This window comes from Xiphophorus couchianus, chromosome 20, assembly GCF_001444195.1.
Source record: "Xiphophorus couchianus chromosome 20, X_couchianus-1.0, whole genome shotgun sequence".
Taxonomy (NCBI): Eukaryota; Metazoa; Chordata; class Actinopteri; order Cyprinodontiformes; family Poeciliidae; genus Xiphophorus; species Xiphophorus couchianus.
This window is the reverse complement of record NC_040247.1, coordinates 13,388,588-13,404,893: the sequence shown is the minus strand read 5'-3', so window position 1 is coordinate 13,404,893 and position 16,306 is coordinate 13,388,588. Positions and strand designations below refer to the sequence as shown.

Below are 16,306 nucleotides of genomic sequence, written 5' to 3'. Positions count from 1 at the left end.
GAATGGCTACAAGTCCAGACCTACATCAAGTTGTGAATGTGCAATAAAACTTGTGGGTTTCTGTAGAAACAATTCGCAGAAAAACTGGTAATACTTTCAATGACATGTTGAATGCTATTGTTTACATCCGGAAATATCGCGCATGCGCACAATGCTGGGGGGCAAAAAGACGATTCTTTAACTTGCCATAGCCACTGCTCCTCGGCCATCGAGCAATTACGTTAACACATCGAAACCTGGAGATGTAAGTACTTTAATGTAGCGCAGCGTGTCACAGTAAAGGGAAAACATGGCAGAGAAACGGATAAAGAGCAAGTCAAACCCGCTCTTTTTCTTCTTTTGTCTCTCTAGTATCTAAGCTATACGCAGAGCCGTTGCCATAACAACCGACTGACCAACAGCTCCGCTAGCTGACAGAGATTCAACACCAGAAAACGCGTAAACACTTTTCTACGGAGAGAAACATTCAGTCTGTTTTCAGTTTTACTGTTTTCATGCTAAGGTTGTCAAAGTCAAGCTGACATAACTGACTTACCTCCCTCTTCTTCGTTACTTTTTTTTTAAATTAAAACATTTTAGTGACCTGTAATCTTTTCTGCTAGTTGTCACAGTGTTGACAATTAATATCAAAACACTGCGTCCCTTTCTCTTGTATATATCTTGCATAATTTAAGATTTGCCGCATTATGTTGACAGCTAAAATCGTCGGAAGAGTTTTTCCCCTCCAACAGGAAGTTGGGGGCGGGTCTTGCGCGCATGACGTCACGTTTCAACGTGTCAAATAAAATGAGGCTAAGCCAGTGTTTCCCAATTCCGGTCCTCAGGCCTCCCTGCCCTGCATGTTTTAGGTGTTTCCCTTCTGCTACACACCTGGATTGAATATATGGGTGATCAACAGGTTTCTGATGGTCATGCAATCATTTGAATCAGCTGCTCTGGAATAGAGGCACATCTAAAACATGCAGAGCAGGGAGGCCTGAGGACCGGAATTGGGAAACGCCAATCAGTCAATCATTTATTTGTTTATATAGCGCTTTACACAACCAAGGTTTATAAGACTAAATGTTTTACAGGGAAAAAAGGAACAAAAAGAAACAGCAAGAAGTAAATCCAAGAAAATAAACACAGAATAAACTAAATAAAGGAGAGTACTAGTCAGAGAACCAGGCCAGAGGCCGCTAACCATGCTGAAACATGTTGGTGGTAGTATTATGGTTGTGGAGAATCTTTTTTTTTAACAACAGAACAGAAAAGCTGCTCAGTTAATAAATACATTAAACTAAATACAGAACAAGCCTGGATGAAAACCAAATAGACTCTGAAAGAGATTTGAGCTTCATTTCCAGCACAACAACAACTCTAGAATGGTTTGGAACAATGCATATTGATGTGTCAGATTGTCCTAGTCAAAGTACAGACCTAATTCCAATTGAAAAGTTGTGGAAATACTAATGCTTTGTTGTAGAGGTTCTTAACTCTTAAACAACCGATCTTAAGTATTGTCAGATAGTCTGAGTTTAGGCAAGAAAAACAGCTACAAAGAATGATCCAGTCATAAATCCAGTGCAAATTCTTAGCACTGAAACAGCAGCTAATCATTTCACACAAAATGAAATAAGCAAGCATGATTAACAGAAAACTTCAAACTGGTGTGAATTTGTAACAAAAACAACCCTCTTACCTACTGTAAAACCTTCAACAGGTTCTAATCTGTGGTTTGCTAAAGACACCAGAAGTCTCATGATCTGACTGAAACAGGGAGGGAAACCAAGCAGGGAAAGGGGAAGTGAAACACCAGAACTGGAACCAATCCGACGCAAGCTCAAGATTTCTACCAGCAAATGAGAAGAGACATGCAAATCCTGCAAAAGCAGCCTTAAAGTCACAGGCCAGATCAAACTGAATCCAGCCATTCTCTCCCTCATGCTGCTTTCAATATAAACACACAAACAGAGCTGGAAATAACAGGACAGGTCACTGAGTACTAAGAGACAATCAAGAAAGCCATAATGAACTCCTACACATCCAAATTCACATGTAAGCTCTGCTCAGCTTATTAAAATAGTATAAATAACGTTTGGCCAACAACACCCTGTAATTACAGAGGGAAGGAGTAAGAGGCTGCTGCTGCCGCTTGCCTCCCGGGAACAGCAGGCTTGGACCGTCCTGATGAATAAGTCACAAAGAATTCCTATTGAAACTTTGCTTTTATTTGCAAAAGACAACACATATGTACCTTTGTAATAACAAAGTCAGATCTTACCATTAATGCTTCCAGTGATTTATACAAGAAACTGCACAGGCTCACAAAAAAACTCTTTATTTGCAGTGACAAATCAGAAGAAAACAGCATGTACTTTTGCATGTATAAGCAGTTTCCAAACTTACCCTCAAATGAAGTTCTTGCTTTGTGATTCTGAGGTAAAAATACATGCACTGTGAGCTGTATGAAGGCATTAGTAGTCATGATTCGGACATACAAATAAAAACCCAGATATCAACTTCAAATACATTCAAATAAATACAAATGCGTGGAAAAACATCCGACGCCAGAGAGTGGTCACTTTGGGAAGTTAAAATTTTTAAGAAATCTGGCACTTCCGGTGTGTATTACTGTAGTACTCCAAGCTGATTTAAGTGCTTTATTCCCACTCTGACCACCCAGCAACAAACATATTCCTTCACTTTGTTCAACACATTTACTACAGAAGCATCAGATCCTGCAGAGAGACGAAGAATCTGACACCTTGGGAAACTGACCCAGGGGGAAACGGAGAGCAAAATGTAAACAGTGTCATTTCCAGCAAGCCCTCTGCTGTTTAAAAAAACGCTTATAATTTATAAACAAACATCACTTTTCTGTCCCCTTTGTTTATAATACAGTTTGACTTTCTGTCATTAAAGTTTTGCAGCAGAAAATGACTAACTAATCCCTCTTTGTGCTTGTGTGCAGTGCTTTACGAAAGCCTTGATATCTTCTGTTTCACATTTTGTCACATTACAACCGCAAACTTTAAAGCACTTATCAGAGATTTATGGTATAGACCAACACAAAGTGTTACATTACTTTTAAATTCACTTTTCATGCACATCATAAATCTGGTTTTTGTGGCAGAGGAGGAAGAGACAGATAAATTAAAAAAATGGTGAAAGAAACCTTGTTAGATTCTGCAAAAGGATTGAGACTGAAGTTCCCCTTCCTAAAAGATGAATGCACTGCAAAAACACAAAATCTCACTGGTTTTTTTTGTCTAGTTTCTTAGTACGCTTAAAATAAGACAAAACTAACGAACAAGTAACTTTTCAGCAAGATATAGGAGATTGTTTTAAGTCAAAAAGTCCTTGATGTTAATGATAAAGTTCTAGCTCCACCTGCAAATTATTTCACTTATAAAATGGAAAAAATGTAGAACTAATACTACTCTGTCAATATTGAACTATTATTTACTTAAAACATTTTCATCAATATTAATGAATTATTGACTTAAAACAAGCTTTTATATCTTGCTGAAAAGTTACATGAGTTAGTTTTGTCATATTTCAAGATATTTGTATAAAAAAACGAGGCCAGAAGTGGGAAATTTGCGGCCCGGGGGCCATTTGAGGCCCTCTGAAGGATTTTGTGCGGCCTCCACACCTGAACTCAATTCTAGAATTAAGTAAATCTGTCCTGCGTTCATAGTTGGTTGATCCAGACAAACACGTTTCATCATAAACAATGTTTTGTTGCTGAAATGTGCTACACAAATAAAATGTGATTGATTGATCTTTCAGGGCAGTTTTTTTCCAAAAATAAATTATTTCCCCTTACAAAATATTGGGTGCAATTTTAAAAATGTTACAAAAATATAACATTTTTGAACCCCATGTGATTTCTAATTTACCGATTTTTGCCCTCATTGCAAAAAGGCTGGACACTAGTGAACTAGACCAAAAATATTTGGTAGGAAGTTGTGTTTTTGCAGTGCACAAACAGAAAGCCAACTGTGAACCCTCTCAGATCTTATGCACCATTTTGTGTTGATCTATCATTATAAAATATTAACCAAACACACTCGGGTTTCTGGGACAATAAAAATGTGAACATCAATGTAAATAAATATTTCTGCAAGGCAGCGGATTTGCTAAGATGTATTTGACATTAACACAGGAGCACAACGGTTATCAGGAAGATGATAAACTGGAGCACTGATGTTCTGGTTCGAGTCGCCGCCCCTTTTTGGTGCAGCTGGTCTGTATGACAGTCTTTCCCCTGAAAGCCCTTGTAGCACTGGCACTGAAAGTCCATGTCAAGAAGCACCTTGTCTGAGTCTCCTAGCTCGCCGATGACCGTCAGTTTGCCTTTTCGCCTCTCGATGCGGTGTGTGAGGGGGTTGAGGTGAAGGTAAACATCCTTGTCCGGATGTTTGCGAAGGCAGCGGCCGTGGGAACCGCACAGGGTCTGGCTGCAGAGCTCTGCTGCCGTGGAGACGTTGAGGAGGTATTGGCTCAGTGTGCCCTGAAGATACGCGTTCAGGTCAGAGCAGGTGGTCTAAAGACCGGAAGAAAATGTATATTTACAGTAAATGTTAACATTTTACATCACAACGGCCAATCACTTCTTGTAAAAGGGAATATAATATGGCCAAATGCATTTAAATGGTTGTTTCATACTTGCTTATTTTACTGTCAAATTTGAAGTTTTACTTTGAAATCCAAGCTCTTATTTTGGTAGTACCTTTAGAGGAAGTAAATTTAACTCCGTTGAAAAAACAAAACAAAAAAAAGCCAAACTGGTTTGAAAGTAATTTTAAGCTCCTTGCTGATAACAGGCACAAGACATGTTAGTTTTCTACATTTAGGATGACTGTGAATGCACACAGGATTAATGAAAGTAAAGCTAAAGGTTTGCGATTGTGAGAAGCGTAGCTCCGGTTGCCATGCCAACAACTGGTTGCCGTTCCATTTATGCTAAACTTTAGCATCAGAGATAGTTTTTACATTTAGAAGCTGGTATTTTTTTTTAGATATGTTTGAATTTGTTTAGTATGACCCAAAGTCACTCTGTATGTGTCTTCATCATGTTGTTCTAAAGACACATTCATTAAAGAAATGTTATGAACCAGTCAGAGCCACCAGCCACGAATGCTACATTCCTCACGCAATAATGTTCTGCAGTACTAAAAAACAACATTTAAAGTAACATATAAAATAAATTAATATAAAAAGAAGGTCAACTTTAAGAATCTGAGGTAATTTGAAGGCATTTAAAACAGTCTTATGTTCTAATTGTATTTATCTTGTCTAAGTAACTGTCTAAGGATTAAATAAGTATATTTATGCCTACCTTTCTTTTCAATAAAAATATATCCAAACATACACCTCTGGAAAAACTTAAGAGCCCACTGCACTGGACCCCAATGAAAACCTCCTGGTTATTCCACCAAATGTTGATTTCTGAACTGAGTTAAAACATTAGTACAATTGTTTCTAAATGAATATGAACTTGTTTTCTTTGCATTATTTGAGGTCTGAAAGCACCGCATCTTTTTGGTTATTTGAACATTTCTCATTTTCTGCAAATAAACACTAAATTTTTGCTTGCGATGTCAGACATGTTGTCATAGAATAAAAGTACAATGTTAATTTTACTCAAACATAAACCTATAAAAAGTAAAATCAGAGAAACTGATCATTTTAAGTGGTCTCTTGTTTTTTTCCTGTGCAGTAACTGAATTGTGGAAAGGTTCAATTCAGTGTTTGAATTGAACACTGAGAAATACATGGTCACTGTTTATCCATGCCTTTGAATACTAAGCACAATATTTAATCTCACTACTGGTTTTTTAACTTGAAGCTAAAACATCTTAAACTGGGATTAATCTAAATCCCAGGTTCACCTTTGAAGAAAAATTGAAGGCAGCTTGTGCCACTGCTGGTTTTTAAAGATATTGTTTAAAGGTATCCTACAGTCTCATAAAGAAATCTTTTGAGATCTGAATTGATTTAGGCCCAATTCATACCAATATACAGTATGTTTTACAAAACAGATTTTCTGCTGTGTTTGTTCCTCTTGTTCTTATACAAAGTACGTTTTTGGTGAGAAAAACTGATTTAATTTTAAAAAATGCTTTCTGGAGTGTTTTTGGTGTTGTCTGTGAAGAGTTATTGTCTTGAGGTTATTAAATATGAATAAAAGGTTTACTTTACACATACCCACAACTCAAAACTGTAGATAAAGCTTTCCCTTTTAATTATATTTTAGGCTACATCCAATGATTGTTTAAGTTTTCTCATAAAGGTAGAGATACATTTTGTTTTCAACCTGTACTCACATTTCTCTCTCATGCAAACTGTCTTTCACTGACGACTACACACTCTGAAGCTAAAAGCAGACCATCAACTCAGCAAAATAAGAAGAAAAACTTATGCAAACGCTAAATAATCACACTTTTGTGTGAGTCTGTATACATCATGTGTTTTTCTTCATGTTAAATAGTTTCCTCCTTCCACCTTTAGCAGACATTAATTTTCCTCCAGACACGTATCTTCTGTGTATCTGCAGAACAAGTGGCTTACAGTATAATTAGTGACTGACTCGGAGTCCTGAGTGTCAAATGACTTCACATGTGACAGGCAAGCAGGGGATCAAACTCCAGGTGAAAACTGTCTGCCAAAAGTATTCATACCTGTTCAACCTTTTCCCTTTTTCTCATATTACAGCCAAAAACTGTGATATTTAAGTGACAGAACATCATCATAATGAGAAAGGCAAGTGGTACAACATTTTTAAGTAATTACAAAATACAAATCTGAAACGTGCGGCATGAATCTGCCTCTTCAAGTTAATTTCCCATAAATTAAAAGTAGGTTGCTTGCAACTTGTTTGATGCTGCAAAAGACTTGACATTGAGATGGAGCAGAACAACAACCTAAAAGATAAATTAATATTTATCTTTCAGAATGGATTAGAACAAAATCTACTTAAAGTTGTTCTGCAGTAATTTTTTACATGTTTAACCAAGACACTAAGCCTATTGTTTTCATCAGTTCCAGTTTTTTATTAATTAATTTGCATTGGCTGTTATACACCAAACTGCACTGACTGAATAAATTAAAGTTGTGTTTTTACATTTGACCAAGGTTTGATAACTCTGCACTACTAGCGCTGTGGTAGTGCAGAGTTATCACATAATTCAGTACGTTTATGTCTGTTTTAAAAAAGAAACGTTTAAAGTTCTGTTTGGCTGTATTGGATCGGTATCGGAAGTGAAAAAAGTGGATCACACAACCTGTGAAACGTGAGAGTCAGTTTATGCTTACTTTGTTTTTTGCATGCGTTACATCTCCCCACATGATGATTCCTGCAGCTCCCAGAGCGACACTCTCCCCGATGGTGGACACCAGGTCAAACTGGAAAAGAGGATTCAGCTCTTGAAATTCACAGATCAACAAAACTGCTTGGAAAAAAAGGAAGAAATAAGCTTTTATTTTTTTCTCTTTCTATCTTTATGGATGATTAGACAGATCTTGAATGTAACCAACACCCTTCCTGCTAGCTCCACACAAATTAAAAGGTATTAGGGACATCTGACTGCTACCAAAACAGGAAAGGAAAGGACTGCGCCTGCCCATAAGGAAAACTGAAGAGCTGTAGCTTCACTCAGCATGGGATGGGGGTTGTGAGCTAGCGCTCCTCTGCAATTGAGATTTGTTTGCTTGACGGATGACATAAGTGCATTATATTAACTTTCCACATAGTCACTTAAAGGCAAGTGTAAAACAGGATACGAGTGTTTCTGAACGATAATTCAAACTTGTCAGTAGGAGAGGCTAAAGAAGGCGGTGTGTCACCTCTGTCAGCTGTTCCGGATGGTCGTTGTAGGTGGGCCGGGTGTACACAAAGACAGGATGTGCCAACTCGTCGCCGGATGAAGACACACGCATCCCTTCTCTCACACGGTGCCGCACAAACTGCCGTCCTGGGGAAGAGGAGCGCAGCACTTTGCGAATGTAGATGGAGGGGAAGAGCGCCGTGCTCTCCGTCCACAGCCACTTCAGCTGCTCATTGCGGGCCAACTCCAAGTCGGGGCAGCGGCCCGTGTAACCCTCCAGGGACTTCAGGTAGTCGTGGTTGTAGCAGTCCGGGAACAGGTAGAACCCCCACAGATTGTTGGGCCGCAGGTGTTTGGCGCGGCGTAGCGTCTCCACCATGAAGTTCTTAGCAGACTCCTCAAACTCCAGCTGGGCCACTTTTCCCACCTGCTCCTCGGACCAAGTTGGGTTCTTCTGGCGCACCAGTTCACGAGACTGTTTTCGGTAGATGTCTTTGGGTCCCCAGTTTCGTATCCAAAGGGGCCGCCACTCTTCCCAGTCAATAACTGCTAAACCTACAGCGTCCCGGTTTGGTATGTACTTATCAACACCTTTCTGCATTTCTCTGAGGTGCTGCGAGAGACTGGCGATCTGTGGCAGCCCACCGCGCACCGGCGTCGCATCCGTTTTAAAGTAGGGGTACAAGCCCAAGCGGTCGTGATAGAACAAGGTCAAGTTCTGCCCGACGAAGGTCTGACTTGGCGAGGCCACAATCTGGAACTGGTCCAGCTGCAAAGAAACGCCATGCCGGGAACCACAGTCCTGAGTCGGGACATTCCAGGCGAAGAGAAGGGGCTTCTTGGAGTACAGGGGCCGTGTTGTAGGTTTCACTTTCGGAGCGCAGACGCCGTCCCAGAGCAGAACAATCAGGAGCTGTACTCTCCAGTCACGAAGAGTCCAATGCAACATGTCTTCAGTTGTGTCTCGAGTGTCCTTCTCGGCCCTACAATGTACATACGCCGATTGTTTTAGTGTATGTAGTTAAGGTTTTAGATGGCATACCCTCAACTGCTTGGCCATGTCCTACAAGGACCGTTAACTAAAAAGATTCAAAACAGATTGTTGCTAGGTAACCACAAACTACTCAAGAGATTGTTGCCGGGTAACCAAAGAGTGAGTGAGTGAGTTGAAGCCACTAAACTTGCTGTGAAAGGTTGAGCAGCTAAAGTGTTTCTTCTGTCCACATTTCCCAGAATGCTGGTTTCAAATGATCAAACAAATCTTCAATATCAAACAAAACTAACCAGATTGGATGAAAAAAAATTGTTTTCAGCTGATTATTTCATTTAATGAGAGGCAAAAAATCAGTTTAAACCAACCTGACCCACCTGGTAAAAGAAACTACCCTCTAGCACTTAAAAAGGTAAAGGTAATGGTAATTTTATTTATATAGCACATTTTCAGCAACAATGCAATACAAAGTGCTTTAAATAGAACCTGTTTGACAACACAAAGAGGCTAAAAGTTTTCAAAAAGCAACACATCATGACCTCATCTAAAGAAATTCAAGGATAAAAGACAAAATCGTTGACATATATCAGCATGGAAAGGGTTAAAGGACCCAAATACAAACTTTAAGGGAATAACAAACAAACATGGCGGTTGTGTGATTACCTATGATTTGCAGAAGTAGGAAGTTTTCTCTTCATATGGAGTTTTATCAAGATATTTTGTGGTTCTATTCTATTACAATAGCAATAAAAGTTATGATTAAAAACTATTTACTGCTTCTATTTTTAGGTAATTATATGCTCTGACTTCATGGTGCCACAAACATAAATACTGTTCTTGAATTCATTTGCAATAAGCTTCTTCAGAATGATATTTGTCTTGTTCAGACAGTTACTGTAGTAAATGTTCTTGTTCTCTCTATAAACATATATATGAAATATATATATGTAAAAAACAGAAAGCAAAACTGCAAATGTGTTGCTTCTGCTTGCAAAACAAAGTGTCCGCCTTGTCCTCATTTTGTAATAATTCAGCCTAATAAAGCTGGAGGCTGGGAACAAGGGAGTCTGATCTTCCAGCCGTTTAATCCTCGAGGGACACAGGAGGTAAAAATCACCATCAGTAACATGAGTTTGCAGCAGTGGTGGATATCAGATTAGAAGACATGGTACGTGGCATTCCCATCCTAATCAAGGTCACCTCTCGCCCTCTGAGGTTCAATCAGTCACTTGAATTTATTATAAATCCTAAACTGCTGCAGAAATAGACAATAATCTGGATCAAGTAATGAGTAAAATGTGTTTTTAAATAATATGATTTGACTGCTGTTGTGATTTAAAACTCCCGTTACCGTGACCTTGATGTTCGTCTTTGGTTAGTAGTCCGACAGCACCACCTGCTGGTCACGAACCAACCAGCAAGCCAGTAACTTCAATAGATGGCAACTTTAATTTAAAAACCAGTATAAAAGAGTAACTAATTGTTATTTCCATGCATATCTTTAACTAACGCTGTCCAAACTCTTTGAGCGTTCTGGTCTTCATTAACTTAAAGCAACAATAAAACACTAATTTAATTAATTCATGTAATTTCTCAATACAAAACATTTTTAGTAAAATTTTAAAAAAGGCCCAAAAGGAGTTAACATTTTGTTGCACCCTGCAAAATTAAGGAGAATCCAACATTAATTTCTACTTTGATAAATAATAATACTTTTTAAAATCAATTAGTGGTTCTTTTAACATGTTTAAAGTTACACTTTACGTTTTAAAGTAAGCATATTGATCAGTTCTTAATAAGTGATCAGAGGTTTCTGTTTCCCATAGGGGCAAAAAATCTGACGCCACTAAACAACATTTTCTGATAATTACTCTTCAAAATGGGAAAAACAATAAAATATCCTCTTTAATAAAGGCAGATGTATGTAATATCCTCACAAGTCAGGTAATAATTACAAGAAAATTGCTACTTGCTGAAACTTACATAAGTTTAGAGTTAGAATAATATTTAAAAAGTTGTAAAAAAAAAAAAATCTTTACCAGGGTTCCAGTAGTTATGGAGGGAGCTGAACATATTGAACAATTCACAACATATCTCAAACTTTGGTATAAAATTATCAGAAAGACTTTCTTCAATCTGATGTATGTGAAGATTTGAAACCACCTTTACAAAAACATTAAATCAAAACAACAAATTTTCCACTTGGGAGTTCATTTTACAACTCGTGCCATTGTGTTCTAAATACTGTCTGCCTGGAAAACTAATAGGATCTGTGCAGTTTGCAGAAGGATTTGATTAAGTAGGCAGACACCAAAACAAATTAGTGGTTTATGTAAAAAAAAAACACACAGAGACACATCCATATCAGTGCATACTGACAATACTGTAAAACAAAACACAGATACAAACAATGAGTCATGATTTCCAAAAATATAGCTGTTTTGAAATGAGCAAGAATCAATCAACTCAGTCCATTCATCCATCTTCAAAACCCATTTGGTCCTGATTAGGAATTGCAAATCCATCACAGAACAACGACAGAGACACTGACACCTAAAAGCAAATACTGCTAAAAGGCACATCTTTGGGTTCTGAGAGGAAACTGATGAAACGAGCAACAAGCAAACTCCTCTCAGAAAGACTCTGGCTTTCACTTCCCCCTCTTATTATTTAAAACTATTGTAATCTCTAAACTGGCGTGGAGCAGTCCCTCCCTTCCCACCCAGGATAACACCTGCAGTGGAAGTCAGACTTCATCTGCAGCACACTTTGTGCGTCCATCTGCCCTAAAACCCTGTAGTTTGTCCCTCCTGCCGGTTTCTTCTCAGACAGGATCTTCCAGGCTGCAGGGTCGAGCTGGAGGTAGGCGCCCGACTTCAGGTCCGACCTCTGACACCGTCCCTGAGAGGAGCACAAAGCCTGGCTGCAGAGCGTGGCAGCTGAGGTCACGTTGACCACGTAGGGACCTAAAGTCTCGTCGATGTAGGACTTGACTGCTTCACATGTAGCCTGGACAAACACAGCAAATAGCACAGAATAAACAACTCTCTGTGTTGGAGCACAGCAAAAATAAATCTGCTCTTCGTTGTCTCTACAGTGTTTGTTTTAGAGTAAATAAAGTCATATTGTACATCAAGGGTCTAAAATGTTTTTGATTCTATTAGTTTTTATGATTAATAGATGTATTCTACACATATAATATGTTTTCTATGCAATTACTTGTTGTCTACTGCTGCTACTTTGCAAAGCCTTCAACTTTTTCTCATTTTATATCATTGCAAACCAAACCTGAAGTGTATTTTACAAGGATTTGGTGCAATAAACCAACATAAAAGAGTGGATGATTGGAAAGTGGAAGCAAATTGATGCATTTTTTAAACTAAACATCTAGAAAACAAAATATTTAGCACCAAATTAAATATTTAGTTATCAAGCTAAATATTTAGAGGGCTAACTAAATATTTACCTTCAAACTAAATATATGGGTTGTGAACAAAATATTTAGTGCCAAATTAAATATTTAGGCCCAAACAAAGCATTTAGCTCCACACTCAATATTTAGTTAGTAAGCTAAATATTTAGCCTGAACTTAAATATTTAGCTATATCTTTACTTCAAAAACAACTTTGAAATTGTCACTGAAAAGCTTGATTTATATTGAGATTATAAAACACACAGCAGGACTGTAATAACAACTTCTGAAACCAATTGTTTGCACTAGATTTCACTTGGGAATAGCAGAGTAAAGGGGGCTAAAAACAAATCCAACCCTCAAATTTTGATTTTTAATTAAATCTTTAATAAAAAAAAAGCAGTAACTTATCAGAACTTTAACTTTATATACATAAAAGTGACAGGACATTAAACACTTTCAGGAGGAGTGAATACTTTCGCATGTCACCATAAACTGCAAATTTTACAAATTCCTCCTTTAAGATCTTCAGCCTTTTATAAGGAGTCTCACTGCAGTAGAAGCCAATAGGTGCCTGAGATGCTAAAGGTCATCAAACATTGGTACTAGAACTTGGGAAATCGTCATAAAGGAAAATGATTTGTAACAAGTATCACTTTCACAACCGGATTTCTAATAACAAGAGTTTCAACGGATATCTGCAGGATTATATTAGTGTTATAAAGAGGGAAAACAGCCATTGCATGTTTCATACCTTAGATTTATCGAATGCATGGTCCCCCCACAGCACGACCCCAGCAGATCCTAAAGCAGCGCTCTCTCCTACAGTGTGGACCAGATGCTCCTGTGTTGTGAAAACAGAATATTATTTACATCGGACCGTGCTGAAGAAGACGGTACTAACCCGCCACTCACCTTGGAGAGGAACTCTAATGTGTAGGTGTAGACGATGCGGGCGTAGGGGAAGACGGGCAGCTGCGACGGGGTCACCTGATCTGCCGCCCTCATGGCCTCCAGGATGCGGTGATGAGCGTAGAGCAGCACCTCTTTGCCGAGGCCTCGCAGGTCCAGGCTCAGGTAGATGTCAGGGTACAGAGCGGAGGAGGCGTTCCACATCCAGAACAGCTCATCGTTCCTGCTCAGCTCCACATCTGGACACTCACCTGTGTAGTTTACGCTCCTGTCGTTGTAATAGTTGTAGCAATTGGGAAATCCATAAAACCCCCACAAGCCACTTGGCCTCATTTTCTGCCCCAGTTTCTGTGTTTCCTCCATGAATTTCCTCCCAGATTGCTCAAACTTCCGCCGAGCCGCTGCCTCCACCTGAGCAGGACTCCAGTCTGGATGCCTGGCCCTCACCAGGGCTTTTGACCCCTCCTTGTACACTTGTTTACTGTCCCAGTTTCTCTCCCACACTGGCCGCCAGCTCTCCCAGTCCACCACCGCCAGGCCCTGGAAGTCTCTGTCAGGGATGTAGTAGCGGATATCTTCGCTTGCGAGTCGGAGGTGAGCGTCTAGGCTGCTGTTCTGAGGAACCCCGCCGTTGATGGCCTCGCCCTGGGCTGAGTACCGAGGGTACAGACCCAGCTTGTCAGCATAGAAAATAGTGACGTTTTCACCTATGAAGGTTTGATTTTGGTTCTGGACGATGCTAAACATCCCCAGGTCAAGATCCACGCCGTACTGGGAGAGGCAGTTCTCTGTGGGGGCGTTCCACACAGTGAGAAACGGCGCCTGGCTGAAAGGCGAGGCAACAGGCAGCCCTGAAGTTAGTCTGAGCAGACCAAAGAGGAGCAGCACCTCACAGAACCTCATGGCTGAAAAGAGGAACAAAGAGCTGTCACTCAGACGTGTTATGAAATTTCAGACATTGGCAAAACAGTGTCCTGTTTTTGTGTCTCAAAACATCATTCACTTCATTAATTTATGGCACTTTTTATAGTGGAAGGAATAAAATCAACAAATGCAAAATTGTGTAAGAATGTAAAAAGTGTCAGAATGGCTACAAGTCCAGACCTACATCAAGTTGTGAATGTGCAATAAAACTTGTGGGTTTCTGTAGAAACAATTCGCAGAAAAACTGGTAATACTTTCAATGACATGTTGAATGCTATTGTTTACATCCGGAAATATCGCGCATGCGCACAATGCTGGGGGGCAAAAAGACGATTCTTTAACTTGCCATAGCCACTGCTCCTCGGCCATCGAGCAATTACGTTAACACATCGAAACCTGGAGATGTAAGTACTTTAATGTAGCGCAGCGTGTCACAGTAAAGGGAAAACATGGCAGAGAAACGGATAAAGAGCAAGTCAAACCCGCTCTTTTTCTTCTTTTGTCTCTCTAGTATCTAAGCTATACGCAGAGCCGTTGCCATAACAACCGACTGACCAACAGCTCCGCTAGCTGACAGAGATTCAACACCAGAAAACGCGTAAACACTTTTCTACGGAGAGAAACATTCAGTCTGTTTTCAGTTTTACTGTTTTCATGCTAAGGTTGTCAAAGTCAAGCTGACATAACTGACTTACCTCCCTCTTCTTCGTTACTTTTTTTTTAAATTAAAACATTTTAGTGACCTGTAATCTTTTCTGCTAGTTGTCACAGTGTTGACAATTAATATCAAAACACTGCGTCCCTTTCTCTTGTATATATCTTGCATAATTTAAGATTTGCCGCATTATGTTGACAGCTAAAATCGTCGGAAGAGTTTTTCCCCTCCAACAGGAAGTTGGGGGCGGGTCTTGCGCGCATGACGTCACGTTTCAACGTGTCAAATAAAATGAGGCTAAGCCAGTGTTTCCCAATTCCGGTCCTCAGGCCTCCCTGCCCTGCATGTTTTAGGTGTTTCCCTTCTGCTACACACCTGGATTGAATATATGGGTGATCAACAGGTTTCTGATGGTCATGCAATCATTTGAATCAGCTGCTCTGGAATAGAGGCACATCTAAAACATGCAGAGCAGGGAGGCCTGAGGACCGGAATTGGGAAACGCCGGGCTAAACAATCAGTCAATCATTTATTTGTTTATATAGCGCTTTACACAACCAAGGTTTATAAGACTAAATGTTTTACAGGGAAAAAAGGAACAAAAAGAAACAGCAAGAAGTAAATCCAAGAAAATAAACACAGAATAAACTAAATAAAGGAGAGTACTAGTCAGAGAACCAGGCCAGAGGCCGCTAACCATGCTGAAACATGTTGGTGGTAGTATTATGGTTGTGGAGAATCTTTTTTTTTAACAACAGAACAGAAAAGCTGCTCAGTTAATAAATACATTAAACTAAATACAGAACAAGCCTGGATGAAAACCAAATAGACTCTGAAAGAGATTTGAGCTTCATTTCCAGCACAACAACAACTCTAGAATGGTTTGGAACAATGCATATTGATGTGTCAGATTGTCCTAGTCAAAGTACAGACCTAATTCCAATTGAAAAGTTGTGGAAATACTAATGCTTTGTTGTAGAGGTTCTTAACTCTTAAACAACCGATCTTAAGTATTGTCAGATAGTCTGAGTTTAGGCAAGAAAAACAGCTACAAAGAATGATCCAGTCATAAATCCAGTGCAAATTCTTAGCACTGAAACAGCAGCTAATCATTTCACACAAAATGAAATAAGCAAGCATGATTAACAGAAAACTTCAAACTGGTGTGAATTTGTAACAAAAACAACCCTCTTACCTACTGTAAAACCTTCAACAGGTTCTAATCTGTGGTTTGCTAAAGACACCAGAAGTCTCATGATCTGACTGAAACAGGGAGGGAAACCAAGCAGGGAAAGGGGAAGTGAAACACCAGAACTGGAACCAATCCGACGCAAGCTCAAGATTTCTACCAGCAAATGAGAAGAGACATGCAAATCCTGCAAAAGCAGCCTTAAAGTCACAGGCCAGATCAAACTGAATCCAGCCATTCTCTCCCTCATGCTGCTTTCAATATAAACACACAAACAGAGCTGGAAATAACAGGACAGGTCACTGAGTACTAAGAGACAATCAAGAAAGCCATAATGAACTCCTACACATCCAAATTCACATGTAAGCTCTGCTCAGCTTATTAAAATAGTATAAATAACGTTTGGCCA

At 39.4% G+C, this 16,306-nt stretch overlaps 4 protein-coding genes and 1 long non-coding RNA gene across 7 annotated transcripts in view; 1 reads left to right on the top strand and 4 right to left on the bottom strand.

Moving 5' to 3' along the window:
- The window catches only part of LOC114135144 (hyaluronidase-1), a 5,469-nt gene extending 3,529 nt beyond the window's left edge, over nucleotides 1-1,940 (bottom strand). Inside the window, exon 1 of one of the 2 annotated variants that reach the window (XM_028002125.1) lies at nucleotides 1,682-1,940. In XM_028002125.1, coding sequence (XP_027857926.1) covers nucleotides 1,682-1,925 — 244 coding nt within the window. In that variant the 5' untranslated portion in view covers nucleotides 1,926-1,940. Of the gene's footprint in view, nucleotides 1-535; nucleotides 725-1,681 lie in introns of those variants that run through there. The other variant, XM_028002126.1, reaches the window with a different exon arrangement.
- The window catches only part of LOC114135145 (hyaluronidase-1-like), a 25,922-nt gene extending 22,230 nt beyond the window's left edge, over nucleotides 1-3,692 (bottom strand). The window contains exon 1 of the mRNA XM_028002127.1: nucleotides 3,638-3,692. The gene's annotated coding sequence lies outside the window, so the exon portion shown is untranslated. The remainder of the gene's footprint in view (nucleotides 1-3,637) is intronic.
- Nucleotides 1-11,230, top strand: part of LOC114135151 (uncharacterized) — a 16,719-nt gene extending 5,489 nt beyond the window's left edge. Inside the window, exon 2 of the long non-coding RNA XR_003593550.1 lies at nucleotides 8,841-11,230. This is a non-coding gene — a long non-coding RNA (uncharacterized LOC114135151). The remainder of the gene's footprint in view (nucleotides 1-8,840) is intronic.
- On the bottom strand, nucleotides 4,116-8,906 carry LOC114135149 (hyaluronidase-2-like). Its single transcript, XM_028002133.1, has 3 exons — nucleotides 7,834-8,906; nucleotides 7,303-7,392; nucleotides 4,116-4,531 (listed from the first exon to the last, which is right to left on the bottom strand). Exons 1-3 carry the CDS (start codon nucleotides 8,761-8,763, stop codon nucleotides 4,142-4,144), a joined length of 1,410 nt encoding a protein of 469 aa, XP_027857934.1. The 5' UTR covers nucleotides 8,764-8,906; the 3' UTR covers nucleotides 4,116-4,141.
- On the bottom strand, nucleotides 11,106-16,306 carry LOC114135147 (hyaluronidase-1-like). 2 transcript variants are annotated; one of them, XM_028002130.1, is made up of 4 exons: nucleotides 15,904-16,306; nucleotides 13,133-14,034; nucleotides 12,972-13,061; nucleotides 11,106-11,814 (listed from the first exon to the last, which is right to left on the bottom strand). In XM_028002130.1, exons 1-4 carry the CDS (start codon nucleotides 16,145-16,147, stop codon nucleotides 11,494-11,496), a joined length of 1,557 nt encoding a protein of 518 aa, XP_027857931.1. In that variant the 5' UTR covers nucleotides 16,148-16,306; the 3' UTR covers nucleotides 11,106-11,493. The 2 variants fall into 2 exon arrangements, with proteins under 2 accessions (XP_027857931.1, XP_027857932.1); XM_028002131.1 differs by lacking the exon at nucleotides 15,904-16,306 and adding an exon at nucleotides 14,749-14,937.

Bases quoted from the DNA above. Each gene is read 5' to 3' on its own strand.
- LOC114135149 (XM_028002133.1), bottom strand. From the start codon at position 8,763: ATGTTGCATTGGACTCTTCGTGACTGGAGAGTACAGCTCCTGATTGTT. The intron at 7,393-7,833 runs GTGACACACCGC...CCTCTTTTCCAG, and splicing joins ATCCGGAACAGCTGACAGAG to TTTGACCTGGTGTCCACCAT. The intron at 4,532-7,302 runs GTAAGCATAAAC...TCCGGTCTTTAG, and splicing joins TAACGCATGCAAAAAACAAA to ACCACCTGCTCTGACCTGAA.
- LOC114135147 (XM_028002130.1), bottom strand. From the start codon at position 16,147: ATGAGGGAGAGAATGGCTGGATTCAGTTTGATCTGGCCTGTGACTTTA. The intron at 13,062-13,132 runs GTGAGTGGCGGG...TTCACAACACAG, and splicing joins CATTAGAGTTCCTCTCCAAG to GAGCATCTGGTCCACACTGT. The intron at 11,815-12,971 runs GTATGAAACATG...GTGTTTGTCCAG, and splicing joins ATGCATTCGATAAATCTAAG to GCTACATGTGAAGCAGTCAA.